The sequence below is a fragment of the Balaenoptera ricei genome, chromosome 3, assembly GCF_028023285.1.
Source record: "Balaenoptera ricei isolate mBalRic1 chromosome 3, mBalRic1.hap2, whole genome shotgun sequence".
Lineage (NCBI taxonomy): Eukaryota > Metazoa > Chordata > Mammalia > Artiodactyla > Balaenopteridae > Balaenoptera > Balaenoptera ricei.
Genome location: NC_082641.1, coordinates 84171577 through 84190891, shown reverse-complemented (window position 1 = coordinate 84190891; position 19315 = coordinate 84171577). Strand labels below are relative to the sequence as shown.

General features: G+C 32.9%; 1 protein-coding gene and 1 long non-coding RNA gene across 4 annotated transcripts in view; one reads left to right on the top strand and one right to left on the bottom strand.

Annotated features, from left to right (window-relative positions):
• The window catches only part of LOC132362410 (uncharacterized), a 45537-nt gene extending 44803 nt beyond the window's left edge, over positions 1-734 (top strand). The window contains exon 5 of the long non-coding RNA XR_009502362.1: positions 369-734. This is a non-coding gene — a long non-coding RNA (uncharacterized LOC132362410). The remainder of the gene's footprint in view (positions 1-368) is intronic.
• The window catches only part of PPIP5K2 (diphosphoinositol pentakisphosphate kinase 2), an 81219-nt gene that overhangs the window by 9003 nt on the left and 52901 nt on the right, over positions 1-19315 (bottom strand). The window contains exons 22-30 of one of the 3 annotated variants that reach the window (XM_059916851.1): positions 13977-14084; positions 13770-13886; positions 10691-10858; positions 8150-8323; positions 6778-6850; positions 5090-5209; positions 4130-4192; positions 2136-2195; positions 360-500 (exon numbers count right to left, since the gene is read on the bottom strand). In XM_059916851.1, coding sequence (XP_059772834.1) covers positions 360-500; positions 2136-2195; positions 4130-4192; positions 5090-5209; positions 6778-6850; positions 8150-8323; positions 10691-10858; positions 13770-13886; positions 13977-14084 — 1024 coding nt within the window. The remainder of the gene's footprint in view (positions 1-359; positions 501-2135; positions 2196-4129; positions 4193-5089; positions 5210-6777; positions 6851-8149; positions 8324-10690; positions 10859-13769; positions 13887-13976; positions 14085-19315) is intronic. The other 2 variants (XM_059916852.1, XM_059916853.1) reach the window with 2 other exon arrangements.

Here is a 19315-nt window from a genome sequence, read left to right as displayed (position 1 = left end):
TGTAGGTTAATATAGACTGATGTTTTGTCATTTTTAAAAAGCTTATTATAAAATGACATACAATAGGAATGTGAAAATAAGACCAAGACTCTATATTACATGTTGCTGATTTTATTGCTGGGTCTTAGATTTTTCCCCCCTTTCTGTAAAAAAAAAAAAAAAAAAAAAGTCTTTGCGGAAGAGTCAAGACAACAGCCTGGTACATTGCATATTACACCAAAGAATTCTAAATAATGTTCTTCTCTTTCTCTCCTAAAATTCTATTTACTATCACTATTGAATTTATGTTTTTATAATTATTTTTATATTCAGATAATCTCTATTGCCTAAAAATCAAATAATAATAATAATTTTCCTACAAATTTCAGGGGTCTTCTGTGGAACTTCACTTGATGGAGAAGCAATGGAAGCAAGAAATTCATCCACCTGCTTTAAAGACAGGGCATTGTGAAGAGTTTCTAGAGGACAAATAGATGGCACCATCGAATACAATTCAAAGCCTGAGGGAAAAAAAACAAAAACAAAAACAAAAACAAGAGTTGGATATCTTAAAAATCATTAATTAAAAAGGAAGAAGACCATTGCTTAGAACTAGACAGTTTAGGTCTTTTCAATCTATCACATGCAAACACACGAGATCGCTGAAGTCATGACACCAGATGCTATGCAGTATGGGGTTGGATCAAGATGTGACAAAGATTTCATTTTAAATGTAACCACATAGTACAGCATGCACACAATTTCATTCTGTATTTTGGTAAAATCTAAGAATAATACTTAAAGAAAAAAACCTGGGGGAATAATAAACAGAAAAAAATACAGGTTTTTCAGTTTTTACTTTTTAGAATCAGGTCTATTTGATAGGTGAATAAGCTGATGCCATAATGTGTCCCTGATGCCAGAATGCTAAAGGTAACTTCTTGTTGAAAAACAATTAAGCGATTACTTGTGAAGAGTGATTTTAAATACCTTTCTAGTCATAACAAGGCCAATAATACTCTCTAGTGTGACCCCAAAATAACATCCATTCATTTACGCTGAAATTAAAATTCCAAAACATATTTCACCTACCTTTATTGAATTAACACAATAATTCTATTGTTGGAAATTGCTAGCTGGGTGAAGTCAGGCCAAGTAAAAAGCAATACAAAATACAAATATGTTTGCATCCAACAATGGCACAGAAATACAAAAATTTCATGAAACAAACCATGCAGATATGTATTAATACCATCAGTGAAACAAAAGCACTTAAATATACAGTTTTTTTAAACAAATAGGACATAGGTTATTCACTTTTTATAAATATTGCCTATTTATTTAAACTTTATTCAACTGAATGGATTTTAAAATTGCTTTTATATACAACTAAAATAACAAGTCTTTCTGCATGTACTTTTTCAAAAATTTAAACTAGTTTTCCTCCAAAAGAAATACTTTTAATGTTTAGTTTCTACATAAAGTCTAATATTCTTAACTTAAAAGTAAAAATTAATTAAACTCAAATAGACTGGAAAACTCTCTGCTTCAACAGGCATGTGCTCATTTTAACACTGACTGATATTTATTTAATTTTGGGAGAAAATACTGACCCAAGAACTGTCTAATTCTTAGTTGCAATAGGGAAACTCTGGTTAAAAGAGAATCTAATCTTTCAATGAAAACAACAAATCCTTTGATTAACAAAACTGGTATGTTTGATTTTCAGGTGCAAACCAAAGCATGACAGAACATTACGTATACTTAAAACAAAACAAAACTATAATACCATAATAGCAGCTAAAGCACCTACGTTAAGCACTAAAGAAATTAGGCTTCCACAAGTACTACATTTCTTTAAAAGTACAAGATTCATGCAAATAAGCGCAAACCCTTTCCTTGCATTACGCTAAACTTAATACTGTGGCTTTTTTATCCTTTCCTCAGAATGTTTATAAGTTTTTTGTAACAACTATTTTCTTGCACTTGCCTGTTAGATTTTATAACAGGCAAATGACAATATAATCAAGTCCCTTTGGACTACATCTTTTTCCATCTATCCTTAGTAAACTTTTTCTTTAATGCACAGTGAAAGGGTTAGCGCAGCAGTTTAAAAAGCCACCCTGCTGTCATGTTTAGAAGCTATAAAAACATACCACTGGAGCCTAGAAATTCCACAGAGGAAACGGACCAGCACCTATAGAGGTGTAGGTGTTCTGCACAGAGGCCCAGAAAGTAAGGTAAAGCACTGTCAGAAGATACTTGTTTCACCATGTTCTTTGAACTAAAGATGAAGGGGAGGGGTAAGTCCATAATATGTGTTAAGATGGAAAAAACATGAAAGTTAAGGAAAATAAAAAGAAAGAGTCAAATGACAACTCATAGGACAGATAAGACAACACAGCATAAAAAAGAAAATTTGAAACCCATAAGAAATATTTATAGAATTGAAAGGGATGCATTTTATATGCATCAAGTCACACAGTGTGTGGAAAATCCACATTTTTTAAAAAGTCTAAACCAAAAGAATATAAAATTACTCTATTTTCTGTTAAACTTAACAAAAGCTTTTTTTTTTTTTTAAGCTTCAGTAAACAAAGATTTCTCCTATATAAAACTTGCAATACTGGCTATAAACACATAAGCATTTTGTACAAAAACTATAGTCAGTCTTAAAGCTTCAATGTCTCTTCTTTAGAATTTTGTGACTCTGGTTTTCTTGTGACTTCGGTTTTTCTTGTGACTTCAGTTTTTCTTCTAAGAAGTTCTTATGCATGTGGGTTCTTTAGAAGCTGCAGCTGTATCAAATAAGGATCTTTTTCTTCAAAAAGTAGCATTTAAACAGCTACAATGGAGGGAAAGCACATTTAGCTTTAAGGCTAAATTTTCACTTGTTGAGGATTAGATCTTCTTACTCCACCTTCAAGAAGTATTAGTGCACTGTTAACTCAGGTGTGCTGTTAAAGGATCCAGAAGGAGAAGAATGGCTATAAACTTGTGTTCAATCCTTGAGCTTCATAATAGTTTCTGAAAGACCTGACTTGAGTTTTTGAAAGACTTACTTGCAATTAAAAAGAAAAAGAAAAAAAAAATTGCATGGATAAAAACAACTTCATTCCGAATAAAAGCAAAAATGTGTATGTTTTCTTTTAAATTCTTTGATTCTGAGTTATTTAAAAATGATTAGTAAATATTCCCTCTTTGTCCCACATGAAAAAATCTCTATGTAAGAAAGCTGTAATAGTGCAAAATTCAGCTTATAAATAACGGCCACAAAACCTTCCTGTTCAGCCTCAAAAACTGAATTTAATTGAACTGGTTGTCTAGATTTTTAGCCTAGTCTTCTTCCTATCAGGAGCCCTCCCAATTCTAACAAAAAGCAATGGTACCCCCCCAAAATTGGTTGCTTGACAGCTGCAAACCATATTGCCACATGAGGACAAAGTGAATGCTGAATGAAGTTTTCAGAGTGCTCCAGACCAAGTTGGGTTTTGCTTTAGACAGCCAGGCATAAATAATGTTACACAGTGAAACCTGCATCCCCTAGTTCCCAAGAAGTTTGCAAAGACACATCTCATTTGGCTATTTGACAAGTGTGGTTCTGTATTTTTGTTAAATAGCTCAGTGAAACAACCATGTGATCATGGTTGGGAGAATTGGAAGATTGGGAGTGACCTATATACAACAATATGTATAAAATAGATAACTAATAAGAACCTGCTGTATAAAAAAATAAAATAAAATTCAAAAATTCAAAAAAAAAGAAAATAAATTAGGAAGAAAAACACATTAAAATTATTAAGAATTAAAAAGAAAATAAATAATACTAATTGTATTTTTTAAATTACGTAGATTGATCACTTGAGAAATCAGAAGGAATTTTTAAGTGCTAATTAAGTATTAAAACTCATCATCATTGTGGTCATTTAAAAGTTTGATGAGTAGTGCTAAATTATTGTGTAAATTACAGATGAAAAAGGGAGCTAGACAGTATCAATATTTTGGGTGAATAATAAGTTAGAATTGTATGCCAATTGAAATTAAGGACTGAGAAAAGAATGATACTGTATACCCCACATATTGTGAAACAGAAGAAAAATAAAAAAGGATGAAGCAGGGGATTATCTTTTAAAATAAAAGCAAAACGTACCATTGGTTGGGTGTCGAGCAAATGAGATAGAAAACCTTTTAACAGCAGAACCGCGTGTGGCGTCTGAGAAAGAGAAAAACAGGTACCTGAAATTCGTAACAGCTACCAAAAGAAGGACACTTAAAAAAAGAGGAGGAAAAACAAATATATAAGGAGGTTAGAATTAGGTGACATGCAGAAGGGACAATGAGAGAGGGAAATAAGCCAAAAACTGGTTAAAAGAAGTAAATGGCTTGATGACAGAGGCAAAGTGTTTAATGAAATATACAAAAGAAAGAAAAGCAGGATGAGCTGGCAATTCTGGGAAAGCCATGTTTTACTGAGTAAAATAAATTTGTGGATACATGAGAAAAAGTTTCAAATAAAGCTAATTCAGAAAGGACTAATAAACACTCCTATTAACAAAAGGGGCAAGCTTCTGTGAGCCTCAAGAGATGTTCTGAATACTATAATTTAAGGTGTATTAACAATAATGAGAGGATTTTCTTCTACTAGGGGTCCTAAAATATTCTCATCTTATGTTTATTCTTATAAAAATATTGCCAATATGATATTTTCTTCTACTTATAAACATTCCATTCACTTTATTTATTTAGATCAATACTAGTAAATAAAATAAGGTTTAATAATGAACAAACATTTAAAAGAGCAAAGATTTCCTCTTTATAATATGGCTTATCAACTATTTAAAAGAAGAATACACATGATGTAGTTCTAAATTTCATATTTCAGTGAAATACTCACTGAACAAGTACTGTTAAGTCTAACTACAATTAACTGTTTGATGAAACATGGACCCAAGTAGTGAATAACAGAGCACTGATAGTCACTTAGGCAAAGGGTGCTAGGATTCCACTTGCATCAGTCAGTGGCCTTAGGCTTGCCTTTGAGAAATATCGTATGCTCATGGGTGTGTGCATGGGTGTAGGTATGAATCTGTGTGTGCATGTGTGCACATACCATCTATGCAGCCAGAAGAGGTCAGCTTTTTACGATGAGTACGAGCATAATCCTGTAGGTTAGGTGCGCTTGAAGAACCCCCGAGCACCGAGGTGCTAAACAGGCCCGCACAGTGAGACCCTGATGGGAGTTAGAGAAAATACATACAACAACGGGTGTTCTTCTATTCACATTGGGAATTCATGCAGCATGCAATAACATGGCTCTTACCACACATATTTGGCAGTGTCCTGAACAGGCTCACAATTCACTTTTAATGTCAACTTAATACAATCACCACCACCATTTATCGTATGTACAAATGGAGGCATTTTACACTGGAGAAAATGTTCTTTGAGGAAAATAATATGCCCACACAGTAATTAGATATATACATATTTTAAAAAACGCTATCATAAAAATTAATTTAGGATGATAAGGAATTCTGTCAATCAATTTGCATGAGCAGGCCATATAAAAAAACTTCTCCTAGCATAAATTAAATCATACTAAATCAATATTTTTGAATGTATATCTGTAAATGAAGAAGCTTTCCTGATGCCCTTGAATTTGAGTTATCAATATCTATTATGAAATTTGTGAGAAGACCAGGTGAAACAATTCCTTTTAAGTGGTCATTCAGGCCTAAATCACTCTAAATTCCTAATACTTAAATGATTTAAGATCTTAATTAATAAGACCCCAATTTGATGCTTAACTTGTAGTAAAAGTCTTTATACCCAAGTAAAACTTTTACCACTGGGTAAGGATTAAGTAAATTTTTATCAGATACATTATGATACATAAAGAAAGGAGTAATATATATATATACACATATATATACACACACACACACACATACGTGTGTGTGTGTGTATATGGCAAGACACTGTGGGAATATCAAAAGGTATCAAATTAACATATATGTAATTAAAGAGAGATTTTTTCAAGTATGTAGGCATCAATGGACAGTTCATAAACTTAGTATAGAGATCATAGTACATACATAGTCGAAACATAATGAAATTTATTTATGCTGTTATCAAACTGATTTAGACAACTATTTACAGAAAATAATATGTCATTATCTCATGTAGTTTATCTATCATGAGCTTAAAACTAAAATAAGTTTAGAAAGGTCTTTTTCAATGTTGCTTTGCTTGAGTGTTAGCAAAGAAACAGTTATGTTCTATAGGTCAATAAAGAATTAACATTGTCACTGTACATTAGTTTTGCTTTGGCTTTCCTTAAGAGATGACCAAAACCAAAAAGATAATTAATATACCCAGATAGGGTTTGAAACACTCTCCACTTAAAAAATTTTTTAATCAGAATAGTAGATTCTTTTTGTATGCAATAGCATATTTTCATCTTTATCAGCTGGGAAAAATGAAGTTTCCTTCCTAAATTAAAACATGTTGGGATTTTAACTTATAGAATACAAGATAAAAAATGAGCACTGGCAATTAGACTAAGTAGTTTACATTATGGGCATTCAAAAGGGTTATGAAACAAAATTAATGCTATTTCGTATTTATTTCGTCAAAACTTTATATTTTGAGCTTTATGACTCAACATTTCTGAATTAGTGTATGTTAAATAAAAACTAAAGCATAGCATTTGGTCATGCTTTCACCTCTGAAGAGTTTTACATGTGTGCAAAATAGTGAGTTTAAGGTTTGGAATACAACTTCCTTTAGACCACATACCTACAGTAGGGTTCTGCTTCTGTTCTACAAGAGTTCTTGGTGTTCGCAAGTAATTAGCATTTTCAGATACAACCTGCACAAGGAAAGCAAAATAAATGAACTAAAACAGTAAAATAAATTAAAAAGTCCATACTTCATTTGCAGCCTGTTCCAGACAGACAAAGGTTAATAAGCTGTATGATAAATATTAGTAGAAATACACAAATTATGAAAGATCATGCAAGATCCCCTTCTGAAGGGAGTCCATTTCATATGAGGTCCTTGCAATGAAGTGGTGCGAAGCAGGCATTCAGAATTAAATATCATGTATGAAACAAGACAGATGAAAAGAAACAATTAATAGACTGATAAAATTTCACTCTCTCTTAAAAGAAGCCAAATGCCCACTCTTAAACGGCTCCTGTATTTGAAGGGGGAAAAAACAATCACAAACAAAAGAAAGGACAGACAGACTGTTGAGATCACCATACAATTACTGATCCATGCACAGGCTTTATCAGAGTAACCTTTAAATATTCACAGCCTTAATGGATACCATAATCCCTTTTCCTATAATCAATGCATTATATTTCCAAAAGGAAATTGCTGAAATTCTTGGAAAAGTCACGTGTAAGAGCAGACCTTCCATTGTGAAAAAACAGAAAACCAAAAAAACCCATAGTATTTTAAGTTTCCAAATGTCATCACAAAAAGTCTTTCTGAAGTAATTTTATTTTGACCCCTTTTGTTGGGGCATATTGTTGATGGGCACATATACATTGTCCCCTTTTATCTTAAAGAGAGCATTAAGATATTATACAACTAAAAAAACCCCATACTGTATGTAATTATTAGATACTTCCAGATAATAGAAAGCGAGGGAGAGAACCATCAGTATTAGATGTATCCTGCTAATTAACACAGGGCCACATAAATTTTGATATTTAAAAAAATGTTTACATTCTCAGCAAATTCCAGATGGAATCTATTTCTCAATTATGGGGGAAAAGGTTATTAAATTTTCTTACCATAAAATTATGTAATTTCATTTCTGAATATTTTAAAGAATAAATAAGTCAAAAAAAGATTTCTTTACATTTAAAAAATTTTAATTAACAAGCTAAAGTTCCAGGAGTATAAAATTTATTGACTAATTTTAAAATCCTGGATATTTAAAACCCCCCCAGTAAAAATGTTAAACACATGCAATGTAAGTGGTTTCTTTCCCTCAAATATTGTGAGACATTACAAGCATTTTTAAGTGAATTCAAAATTTAAAAACAGAAGGATTTACTCTGATGTAAAATATAAGGGATTAGATGTCCTCAAAGACAGCTGTTTGTTGCTCTGAATACGGGGAGGAAAAATGTTTAATGAAGTAAAGTTTAAAAACCTGTTGCCATGAGCCAAAAATACTGGATGTGAAAGCCAATGATTTGGGGGAGACAGGGGAAGAAGTGATTTGTTCCCCTGATCTGCGTCTTCGACGCCCAGTACCCACACCACTGGTGTAATGCAGCCAGGTACCAGTACCCTCTGGGCTAGACACACTCAGGGGGCTCTCTTCCTGGAAGTGAGAAAGGGGCAAAAAAAAAAAAAAAAAAAAAAAAAAAAAGCAGAGCATGCAAAGTTAGATACAACAGAGCCAAATGATCAGAAAGAAAAAAAAATACAGTTTGTTTGCATTTGTTTATCAATTTTTAAAAAACTATTAAACAGTAATTTGGGAGCCAAATATTTTAATATTTGAGAAATTGATAGGAATCACTTATAAATCTAATTGTGAGTAATAATGATTATGAGAATTACATTACTATCTTAAATATACAAAATATTTATACTGCTTAATAGTTGTCGCTTCCCTCTTAGAACTGGAAAGATTTTAACAATTTTTTATCTTAGCAATGTTAAAAATATGATATTCAAGAGGTTTTATGCTATACTGGGCAAACTTTTCAACCCAAAGCACTAAAGAATCCTGCAAAGGGTTAAAGAGACTTCATTGTATATATGTATGAAAGGAAATCTGTCTGCCAGACAAAAAAAATTAGAGATCATAAGATGGAGGATTCAAATTGCACTTGTTTACACTTTCAAGCTATCTATTTATTTACCCCCTCCAAAGATTATTTATAGAGTTCAGTAGGCAAAACATGCAGCAAACATTCTCATTTTACATGTTTGCATGTTCAGGTTTCAGACAGTGAGGACAGAGTAAAATCTACTTGCACAAAATGAAGAGAATAGTCTTTTTCTCTGTATGTCTTTTGGAAGTACAAACTTCTGATATCCATGGAGATGATGGACGCTGGAAAAAGTCTTCAAGGTTTTACTTGAATAATTTACCTTATAGAAGTAAAAGTTTAGCATGGCATAGAAATAATCTCTTGAAAGCAACTATTTAAGTATTTACGAGAAAAAGGTTTTATAAATGTGTTCTGCGTTTTAAGAGTTAACAAAGGGCAGTGATTTTGTTGAAGATTTCACAAATACAGATGAGGTGCAAAATGAAGACTCAGAATACGTTTGACTGCATCAGTGTTACAGACTTCTTCTGGAGTTCAGAAAAAGGTTTAATGGTGAAATTCTGAACAGTCTGATGAATTGCAGATTGCTTTGTTCAACAACACCAAAATCACTGCCCTCACACAAATGGTATTTTAGGTTACATTAATAAATGTCATTTCCCAATTTTCTGAAATTAAAGATAACTGAACATAACCCCAGATTTCTCATTCTTAAATTAAGCTATAATAGAACAAATAATTCCAAATTCTACGATTGTTAATCATCCTCTTTTATATTGGGTTGGCCGAAAGAGCGCACGGAAAAACCGGAACGAACTTTTTGGCCAACCCATAATTAACTTAAAATATCCCATTCACGGGAACCCTAACTAGTATACATTTTCCATTGTAAAATTACAACAATCTATTTTATTGAGATGTTTTTCCTATACATAATTGTCAAATTGGGACACATACATTTGAAATTTGAGAATCAAAAGCACATTCGTTTGGATAATTTGGGGCTATAGAAATGAGCATAATTCTCATTTGTTGGTGTTTATGTTCTTACTCACCAACTGCTAGATGTTATACCTAACTCTTAAGATTGGCATATTTAATCATCAACAAAAAATATTTTTCTAATTAAAAGTTGATGGTTCTTCCTATCTTATACTTTTACTTGAGCATTTAGAAAACATTTATAAGCACTGATCTCAAATCAGTGCTGGGGGAATCATCCTATAGAGAATATAAATAACCCAAAAAGAAGGTATTCAGAGTATAAAAATGTATATAGATGTTAAAGATTTACTTAAACTTTATTCCAACTGCTCAACTTTCCTTTTAAATGTTATTTTAGTAGTTATTTAAATGTTATTTTGTTAGTGAGCATAAGAATTAGCCTAAGTTATTTCATTATAGACCTTAATACAAAGGTAAATTTTTCAACCATAGCATCAAATTTTCAAATTCCTATACTGACTTTTGCAATCAGGTTAACAATTCAGAATTTCACATCTTAATCTACAGTGTCATTGGAATCAGCTGTTGCTGAAGCATCTCTGGCAATTCCTCACTACTTTTAACCAAAAATTATTCCTGATCCATTAAATCAGACTTCTCAAAAAGTTCTTTATTAGAATAACTTAAAGTGACAAGAAAATAATGGATCAAGTCTTCGAAAGGTCTTATTTTACTATTTCTATTCAACTTTGCTATGAAAACTATAAAGCTCCAAATTCTAAAATTAATCTTTGTATTTTCTAACTGCCTCTATATTTTAAAAAATTTATTTGAAAAATAAAGTTGACAATTAAAAATCTGTTAGGTTCCCAAGCTTGATAATTAAAGCTGTATTTTCTTTTCTGTTTTATTAAAATATAGTTAGTTTACTTAATAAAAGACATGCTCTGATATATACTTACTTCATTTGCAGCCATCTTCCTAGATCTTGGAAGTGGAGACTTCCTGTGTATATGAATTGGCTCTGATACCATAGGTTTAAACAATATCACAGCTCGATCAACCTCATCTTTCTTAGAAGTATGTGGCTCATCATCACTATCAATTTTAAAAGATCTCCTGCCTTCATTCTGTGCAGAAAGAATAGAACATAATAAAATTCAGATAAAACAAATCAATCTCTTCAGATGAACAAATTCAACCACCAACTGGTGTAGTCACTTGCAGTACATATACAAGTTTGTTTATTCAAGTGAATTAATAATTGAATTCTTATGACAGCCTAGTATTATTCTGGATATTGTAAGACAGATGATAGAGTTCCCGACTTCAAGAAATACATACTCTTTGGATAAATTAAACCATAAAACGACAATAAAAAGCCATATAAAACAAAGTACTTAATTAAATTTCATCCAATGCCCAAATAAATAAGCAATAATAATAAATGACAGTAAGAAAAAAGAGATCAGTTTTGTTACCAGTAATGCCATCAACTCAACCACAAACTGAAACAGTATCTGAAGTTATAAATTTTAGAAAATTCAAACTCTATGCCAAATATTTCCAACAAATGTGATGATTGCATACTTAAATAACAACCATTTGATGACTCACTGAATATTTAGTTAGTATGTACCATATGCCAAGACACAGATGAATAAGATACTGTCTCAAATTATAAGACTCTCACAGTATAGTACAGAAAACAGATATGTTTTAAAAAGTTACACTAAATATCCATCTAAATAGAACGGGTAGGGCTTCCCTGGTGGCGCAGTGGTTAAGAATCTGCCTGCCAATGCAGGGGACACAGGTTCGAGCCCTGGTCCGGGAAGATACCACATGCCGCAGAGCAACTAAGCCCGTGTGCCACAACTACTGAGCCTGCGCTCTAGAGCCCGCATGCCACAACTACTGAGCCCGCATGCCACAACTACTGAAGCCCACACGTCTAGAGCCCATGCTCCACAACAAGAGAAGCCATCACAATGAGAAGCCCACACACCTCAACCAAGAGTCACCCATGCTCGCCACAACTAGAGAAAGCCCGCGCACAGCAACGAAGACCCAACGCAGCCAAAAATAAATAAATAAAATAAATAAATTAAAAAATAAATAAACAGGACAGATAAATTGGGTAAATTACACTAAAATACATATTTTAAAGCACTAAGAATGGGCAAACTAAAACTAATTACATCAATGAATCTTATGAACGTACGTTAGCTAAAAGAAGCCAAGCAGAAGTACATAAAAACCTTCATCAAACTAAGGGGTATAGAAAATAAAGATAAACTTCTTCAACCAGGTAAGGGATATCTAAAAACTTGAAACAATCATCACAATTAATAAATCACTGAAAGACAAGAGTGCCCACCATCACTAAATCTATTCAATATTTTGCTGGACATTTGTCATCATTCACAGATACGATCATATACATAAAAAATTCAAATGACTCTATGGATAAATTATTAGAATGAATAAACAGCATGCAGTAAGGTTGTTAGTTGTAAAATCTCTATATAAAAATGAGTTAAAATTCAATATGAAAATAGCAAACAGAAAATGAAATTTAAATAAGCCATTTATGATAACATAAAGAATTTAGGAATTACTCTGACAAAGTAAATACAAGACATTAAAAAAAGTCTTAATTTTATCAAGAACATATAAAGAATAGCTCACTAAATTCAGAGCTGTATACCAAGTCCTTGGACTAGAAGATTCAATTCTGTAAAAGTGTTATTTCTCTCAACACTGATCTGCAGAGTTTATGTAATTTCAATCAAAATTCCAAAAAGTTCACTTTGAAACATGACCTTTTGCTTTAGTTTGGGAATGCACAAGGATGATACTAAGGATGCTTAGTATCAACACTTCTACTCAACACCATACTAGTCCTAGCCAGTAGCACTTCACAAAAAGCATATTCAAATGACCAATGAATATAAGAAAAGGTACTAATCCTTATTGGTCGTGAGGGTAATGTAAATTTAAGCCACAACAAGATATCACTACATAGTCCCCAAAATAGCTATATTAAAAACACTAATCATACCAAGTGCTGATAAAGATATGGTAGTATCTTTGGAAAGTTATTTAACTGTATTTTAAAAAGTTGAACATATGCATACCCTATAACCCAGCAATTTTACACCTACATATATATCCAAAAGAAATGTGTACGTATGTTCAGAAAAAGACCTGAACAAGAATCTTCATAAAAGCATCCATCTTCAAACCTTGAACTGGAAACAAATCAGATGATCATCATAGTGAAATGGATTAATAAACTGCACCATATTTATTTAATGTAATCCTACATGGCAACAAAAATGAAGAACACATGAATCTCAAACACATAATGAAAGAAGCCAAACCCACTCTCCGCCCCAAAAAAGCACATATTTTGTGATTTCATTTGTGATCATAAAGTCCAAAAATAGACAAAATTAATCTATGGTGCCAAAAGTCATGATAGTAGGTAACTTTGGGGAGAAGGCAGGGAGGTTGTGAGACAGAGGGGGCACAACTGGTTCTTCTAGAATGATATTCTATCTATAACCTGGCTAGTTGTTTTACAATTGTGTTCATTTTGTGATATATCATTAAACTACACACTTATGATTTAGGTATGTTTATGAATATGTATTATAGTTTAGTAAAAAAAGTTTAAAGCTGAGTACATATTTAACTTTTGTAAGGTTAAAAATTAAAATGCAGTAATTCATAACAAGTGCTTAGCACAGTAAAGAATGGACTAGTCCTCAAGTAGGACCTGGGGACAAAAACAAAAATTATAGTTATCCATTCTAAGTACTGATCTTAAAATCCAAAAAATCTAGAGAAAAGATAAAATATAAAATTCTAATATGCGTAAAAATGTTGTCTACCCAAATCATACTTCAAGAAATTTAAACCATCTTGCTACATAGTTGAGATAAGAATTATAGTACATAATAGAAAATTCTTAAAGAAACCTCATTTATATTTAGAACTATAGTAACTAAGCAATGAAAATTTCATCTTCATTACCTCCCTTGAAGCTGGTCTATATCCATAGCCAGATGGTAAATTTTTGTCTTCTTCACATCCTTTGGCTCCTGGACTAAAATGTAATTCAACATGAAAGCGTTCCTCAGAGGAAAGATCCTAAAAAAATATTACAGAACACTTTCAAAATGAGAAACTTCGAATTATTTATTTACCTCTGGTAACACACGCAAATCAAGACTCTGTTACCTTGTTAGGATCCTCGTAAAGCATGATAACAATCTGAGTCATGTAGTTGAGTTCATTGACAACATTTAAATAATCCATAGCTCGTTTCCACTGTTCATCCTTTGATTCCTGAACAAAAGGTAAATGGTAAGCATTTTCTCATATTATGTTACTTTAAAACCACTTTATTTTCATTATGGTAATTTATTTAATCCTGATTGATACCACACAAATGAGGTGAATACTTATACACACAGTCTTTCAAAATAACTCCACTCATTTAAATCTCAATAAATTACTTAAGCTTAAATAAATTAGTTTTAAAATCTCTAAGCAGTAGTATTAGACACTTCAGTGGTAATTTTTTTTAAAAAATAACTCAAAGTAAAAATAAAGAATCTCTTGAAATATGATACCTATAACTGAATTCTAAGGGTAAGGGGCAGTTGTTAACCTTAAGTCCCAAAGTAACTAATATAGTGTCATGCTTCATAAACAGAATACTATCGCATAAAAGTAGTAAATATCCCTCATTAACACTATAGAGATATTTTAAAACAATCAGCAGGAGGAGGCATAGGCAGATTCTTAAAACCATCTCCTTCACCACCCCACCTGCATTTAGAGAATCAATGGTCTTTAAACATGTAATTAAAGAGCATCAGAACTGAAAGGGATCTTAGAGAACATGTATTACAAGCATTCAAAGTAGAAAATTCTATCTGAAAAGGCAAAACTATTCAAAGTTCAAACTCTACAGTCAATAGTCAACAGGGTCCACTTAGACCTTATGTACATGAGAGATAATAGCCTTCATTTTATGTCATAAATATTACAAATACAGAAAAGCATCCAACAATTTTTTTGTATACAGTAAGATATACAATATTTTGGAATTTAGTATGGAATATGCTTTGTTTTAAAAAAATAAAATTTGAATGCAAAAGCCCAAACTCAAGACCACATGCTGATTACCTATTTTTTTAAAATTCAGCACATATTTCCTCCTTAAATTTAGACATTATGTATCTCTGAGGAAGCATTCCACTTCTGAAGTTTTTGGAAAAGTAAAGTTAAAGCCACATCATGTAATTTGTGTAATTACATGTATTCTTAGCTTTATTTCAACAAATGGCTATTCATACCTCTAAATGCTCTAGAGCAGTTGCTCCCAGCTTAAGCAACACTCCAGAGTACAAACTCCATCTGTGTGTGTTTGTGTGTGTATGTCTATGTCTGTGTTTGAGGAGGGGATGTGTGCAAAGATGTATATACTTTTTTTTTCAAAATTGATAGGAAAAACATAAATTAGCATAGCATTACTGAGTTTCACTAGATGTGAATTATTATAAGTGATGGGTTTTAATTAAATACTAAAATTTTTCAAGATTGAAAAGATCTATTAGACTCTGTGATATGGCATTATTAATAAGAACACCATCTAATATCTAATTCAGTGGTGCAGTTACAGACTTTGCTAGGTCTGCTGTAATGAACAAATAAAATTACATATTTTGTAGCATCCTCCTGAATACAAGTAATATGCAAGAATTCATAAAAATCTTTTTTTTTAACAATTAAGGATCATTAAATATATTCCTTGAAATCTTGTTTATAATCTTATTTCCTTAACAAACCTTTTTAAAAGTCTATTATGGAGAGATAGATTTTACCAAGTCTACATTGAAAAATGAAAAATTTCAACTGGGAAGAGACCAAACAAGGTTTTAAGTATATTAGCTACAGGCTCTTATTAGGATAATATGAGTTGGGATAATTAATTATAGTTCAAATAAATTTTTAAAAGTTTTAAAATTAGAAAACAGGACATCATTTTGGTATAGATCTTAATTTTCACTTTAGTAAGCACGTAATTTTTTTAAACCCCAGATTTTTATGAGAATGGAGTTGTTCAGCTTTTGTTTTAGAAATGTAGCTGAATGCAATATATACTCAACAAGCTTTCATTCTACTGCCACCACCCTAAGTCTAAACTACATCATCTTTCTTTAGATCACTGTGATAGCTCCCTAAATGGTTTCCTCATATCTACTTCTATCTATCTATTGTCTACACAGCAACCAAAGCCATTCACTTCCCTGCTTAAAACCTTTTAATGGCTTCCCAATCCTCTTAGAATCCTCAAGGCATGCCTCTCCAAACTTATCTGTTACAATTTTATCCATCACTCACTATTATGCTCCAATTATAGGCTTTCTCTCCATTCTTACATCTTCTATGTTCTTTCTACCTTATAAATAAGTGCAATAAAGTTAAAAGGTGACCACATAAGAGATGTATCTCTCCTCCCCTAAAACAATTCCATCATTACTAATGGATATATAAGCTCTTGCCTTGCTAATTAAGGGTCATTTTTTTTCTCTATTTCTTTTATTAAAGCTCCACTAATCCTCATATGTATGTGAGGGATGCCACTTTGCTATTCTATTAAGGAATAAAAAAGAAATAAAAACAAGAGAAAAGAACATATGAATTGGAAAATTTGATGGGAACAGAACACTTACATAGTCTTAGGGTAACTCTGATAATAACTATTCATCAAGGCCCAATGATAAGAGAAATTAAGAATCAGGAGACATACACCAAATCTTCATACATTTCACTGCCCTTTATTTTAAAAAGTACAAAAGAAAACAAAGTTGAATTCATTTTCTTTTAAAGATTATTTTTTTTATAGATGTGCATAAATGTATATGCCAATATATACATAGAAAAAGTTTTTTAATTCTTATTTTTTGCTAGTTTGGAGATGGCTGAAAAGATATTTTTGATATATAATAGAAGTGACACTGTATTCTAGATAATCTGTGGTTTGAGTGTACTGAGGAAGAAAGGGGATATTAAAATTTCTAAGTTTGTCTGGTTATCACTTCCACTGCCAATCTCTAAAACACCATTTTTTAAATTTTTTCAAATACAAACTTCCTGGGAATCTTATTAATAGCCACTGCCTCAGCCATCATTAATATGTTGGCTTCCCAACTCTGTACCTTTAACCCAAACCTCTAGCCTTACATATAAACATACTACTGGTCATCTTCACTTGACTAGCCTACTAGTGCCTCAAATTCAAGCTATCTAACCTCATTACTTTCCTTCTAGTGCCTGATACTCCCCCAAGTGTTACTTTCAGTGAATGATGGGTAATTTTGTAGATGATCCTGTTAGAAATATGGGAACCTTTCTTGACTCTCTTTTCTTTCTTACCTTCCACACCTGTAAGCAAAGAAAGGGCCTCAAGGAGAGTGTTGGTGAAAGTTAAAATGCCTCAAAAAGAGAGTGTTAGTGAAAGCCTGCAAGGGCACTGAGGAGGTTGTTGGTGAGGGACTATAGGAAGGTTAAAAAAAAATGTTACCGGAAACTATAGGAAAAAGAACCCTTGCTATGTAGTGGCATAAAGTGTAGAAACACTGTAGCCTGTAGACAGTGGAACTCAATGAGCTAGCTACCAAAAATTCCAGGAAAAATTCTCAAAAGGCCACCAAGATTCTTCTCACTGCCTGTGATGAACTATGAGAGGAGGGAGATAAACTACAGGGAAATGGTTAATTAAAGGAGCCAAGACTTGCAGAGTTCAGAAATAAAACTGTTTCTCATTCCTAGCCTCTCCAGAGAGCAAAAAATGCTATAGTTAAAAAGTGGCTTCCAGGAAGAACAGAAACGCAGGAATCTGTCATGAAAACATGGGTGTGATTGTAAAAACGCTAAGACTTCAGAAAGATTTAAGGCTCACAGACCTTTCAAAGACGCAAAGACTTTCTCAGGATTATACTAGCATGTCTCTCAGATACTCACTATTAAGCAATAAGGACTGCTGAGTACTATCCCTCAGTAGACACAGAGGGAGCCCAATGTAGAAATGGGCTTATTCTTAAGATTTGTGGGTGTGAACTGTTTAATAAAGTAGATTATAAGTTACTCCTTTTTGCTTTGTTTTTTAAATTACACCATCTTGAACTAAAAATAAACAGACCTTTGGATCCCAAAACTTCCTTGGACAGGAAGCAGGTTAAAGAAAACTACTTAGCTGCAAATGTGAGCTACTTTTTATGGAAAAGGAAGGATGACCTAGATGAAGCAATCAAGAACCCAAAGTACGAAGCCATGAACCATTATAAACAACTCCCTGGCAGTATGACAGAGCCCTAATTAAGGAATGGGCAGTAAGTACCTAAGCAGATTTCAAAATTGCTATGGACCAGTGACCATGGTGTACCTTCTGTTTTCCCCTCTTTTGAAAAGGTTATCTACAGCAGTTATTCTATGCTTATCCCACCACTGTATGTCGAATGTATGAAGGACAGACAATTGGTATCTTCAGTTCATAGGTCTTTGAAATGAGATTGAGTTCTCTTGAGAATTCAAGGAGCTCTGCCCAAGGAGTCCCATCCATACCTGGACCTGATTTAGATAATGAGATCCTGGATGTCAAGTTTATGCTATAATAGATAAGCCTGAGGGAATACTGGAGGAGAGATTACGTGAATTTTGCGTGAGGGAGAAATATGGATTGTGTGGGTAACGGACATACTGTGATAGACTCTGTTTTCCAAATATGGCCACTAAAATACATCCAATCCCAAGTATTCATCTTACAATAAGAAGTGACAGTGATACTCCACTCATCTAGTAATATGGGTCTATTCCCCACCCCTTGAACCTGGATGGACCTCTGTGACTGCCTCCACCAAAAAAGCTCAGCAGAAGTGATACTACATAACTTCATAAGTTAGGTCATAAAAATTCTTTGTGCTTGCTCCTTGCTCTTTTAGGAAGTTCACTTTTGGAACTCAGCTGCTATGTTCTGAGGAAGCAGGTCACCGGAAGAGGCCATTGTAGGTATTCTTGTCAACAACCCCAGCCAAGGTCCCACGTGACAGCCAGCGCATCAAGCACCAGGCATGAGAAGAAAGTTGTGAGATGACTTGAGCCCAAGCCACTGTCTGACTGCAACCTCACGAGAGACCCAATGCAAAACTGCCTGATCACAGTCAGCCTTTAAACCATGAGAGAGAAAAATAAAATGGCTGTGGTTGTTTTAAGGCAGTAACCTTTGGTATGATTCATTACATAACAGTAAATAAGAGTCACAATGTCCAACCAAACACCAAGTCCTATTGATTCTAACCCCTAAATAATGCAAATTCATCAGCTTCTCTTTGTCTCACTGCCACTGGCCTGTAACATCACCTACAATATTTTGTATTATTGTTTGCTTAAATGGATCTTCTCCAAAGGGAAGAGAACATGTCATTATCTCCAACATCTAGCAGAGTGCTTGGTATACAGTATACCCTTGACAAATGATGGTAAATAATAAATTATTAAAAACTGCACAG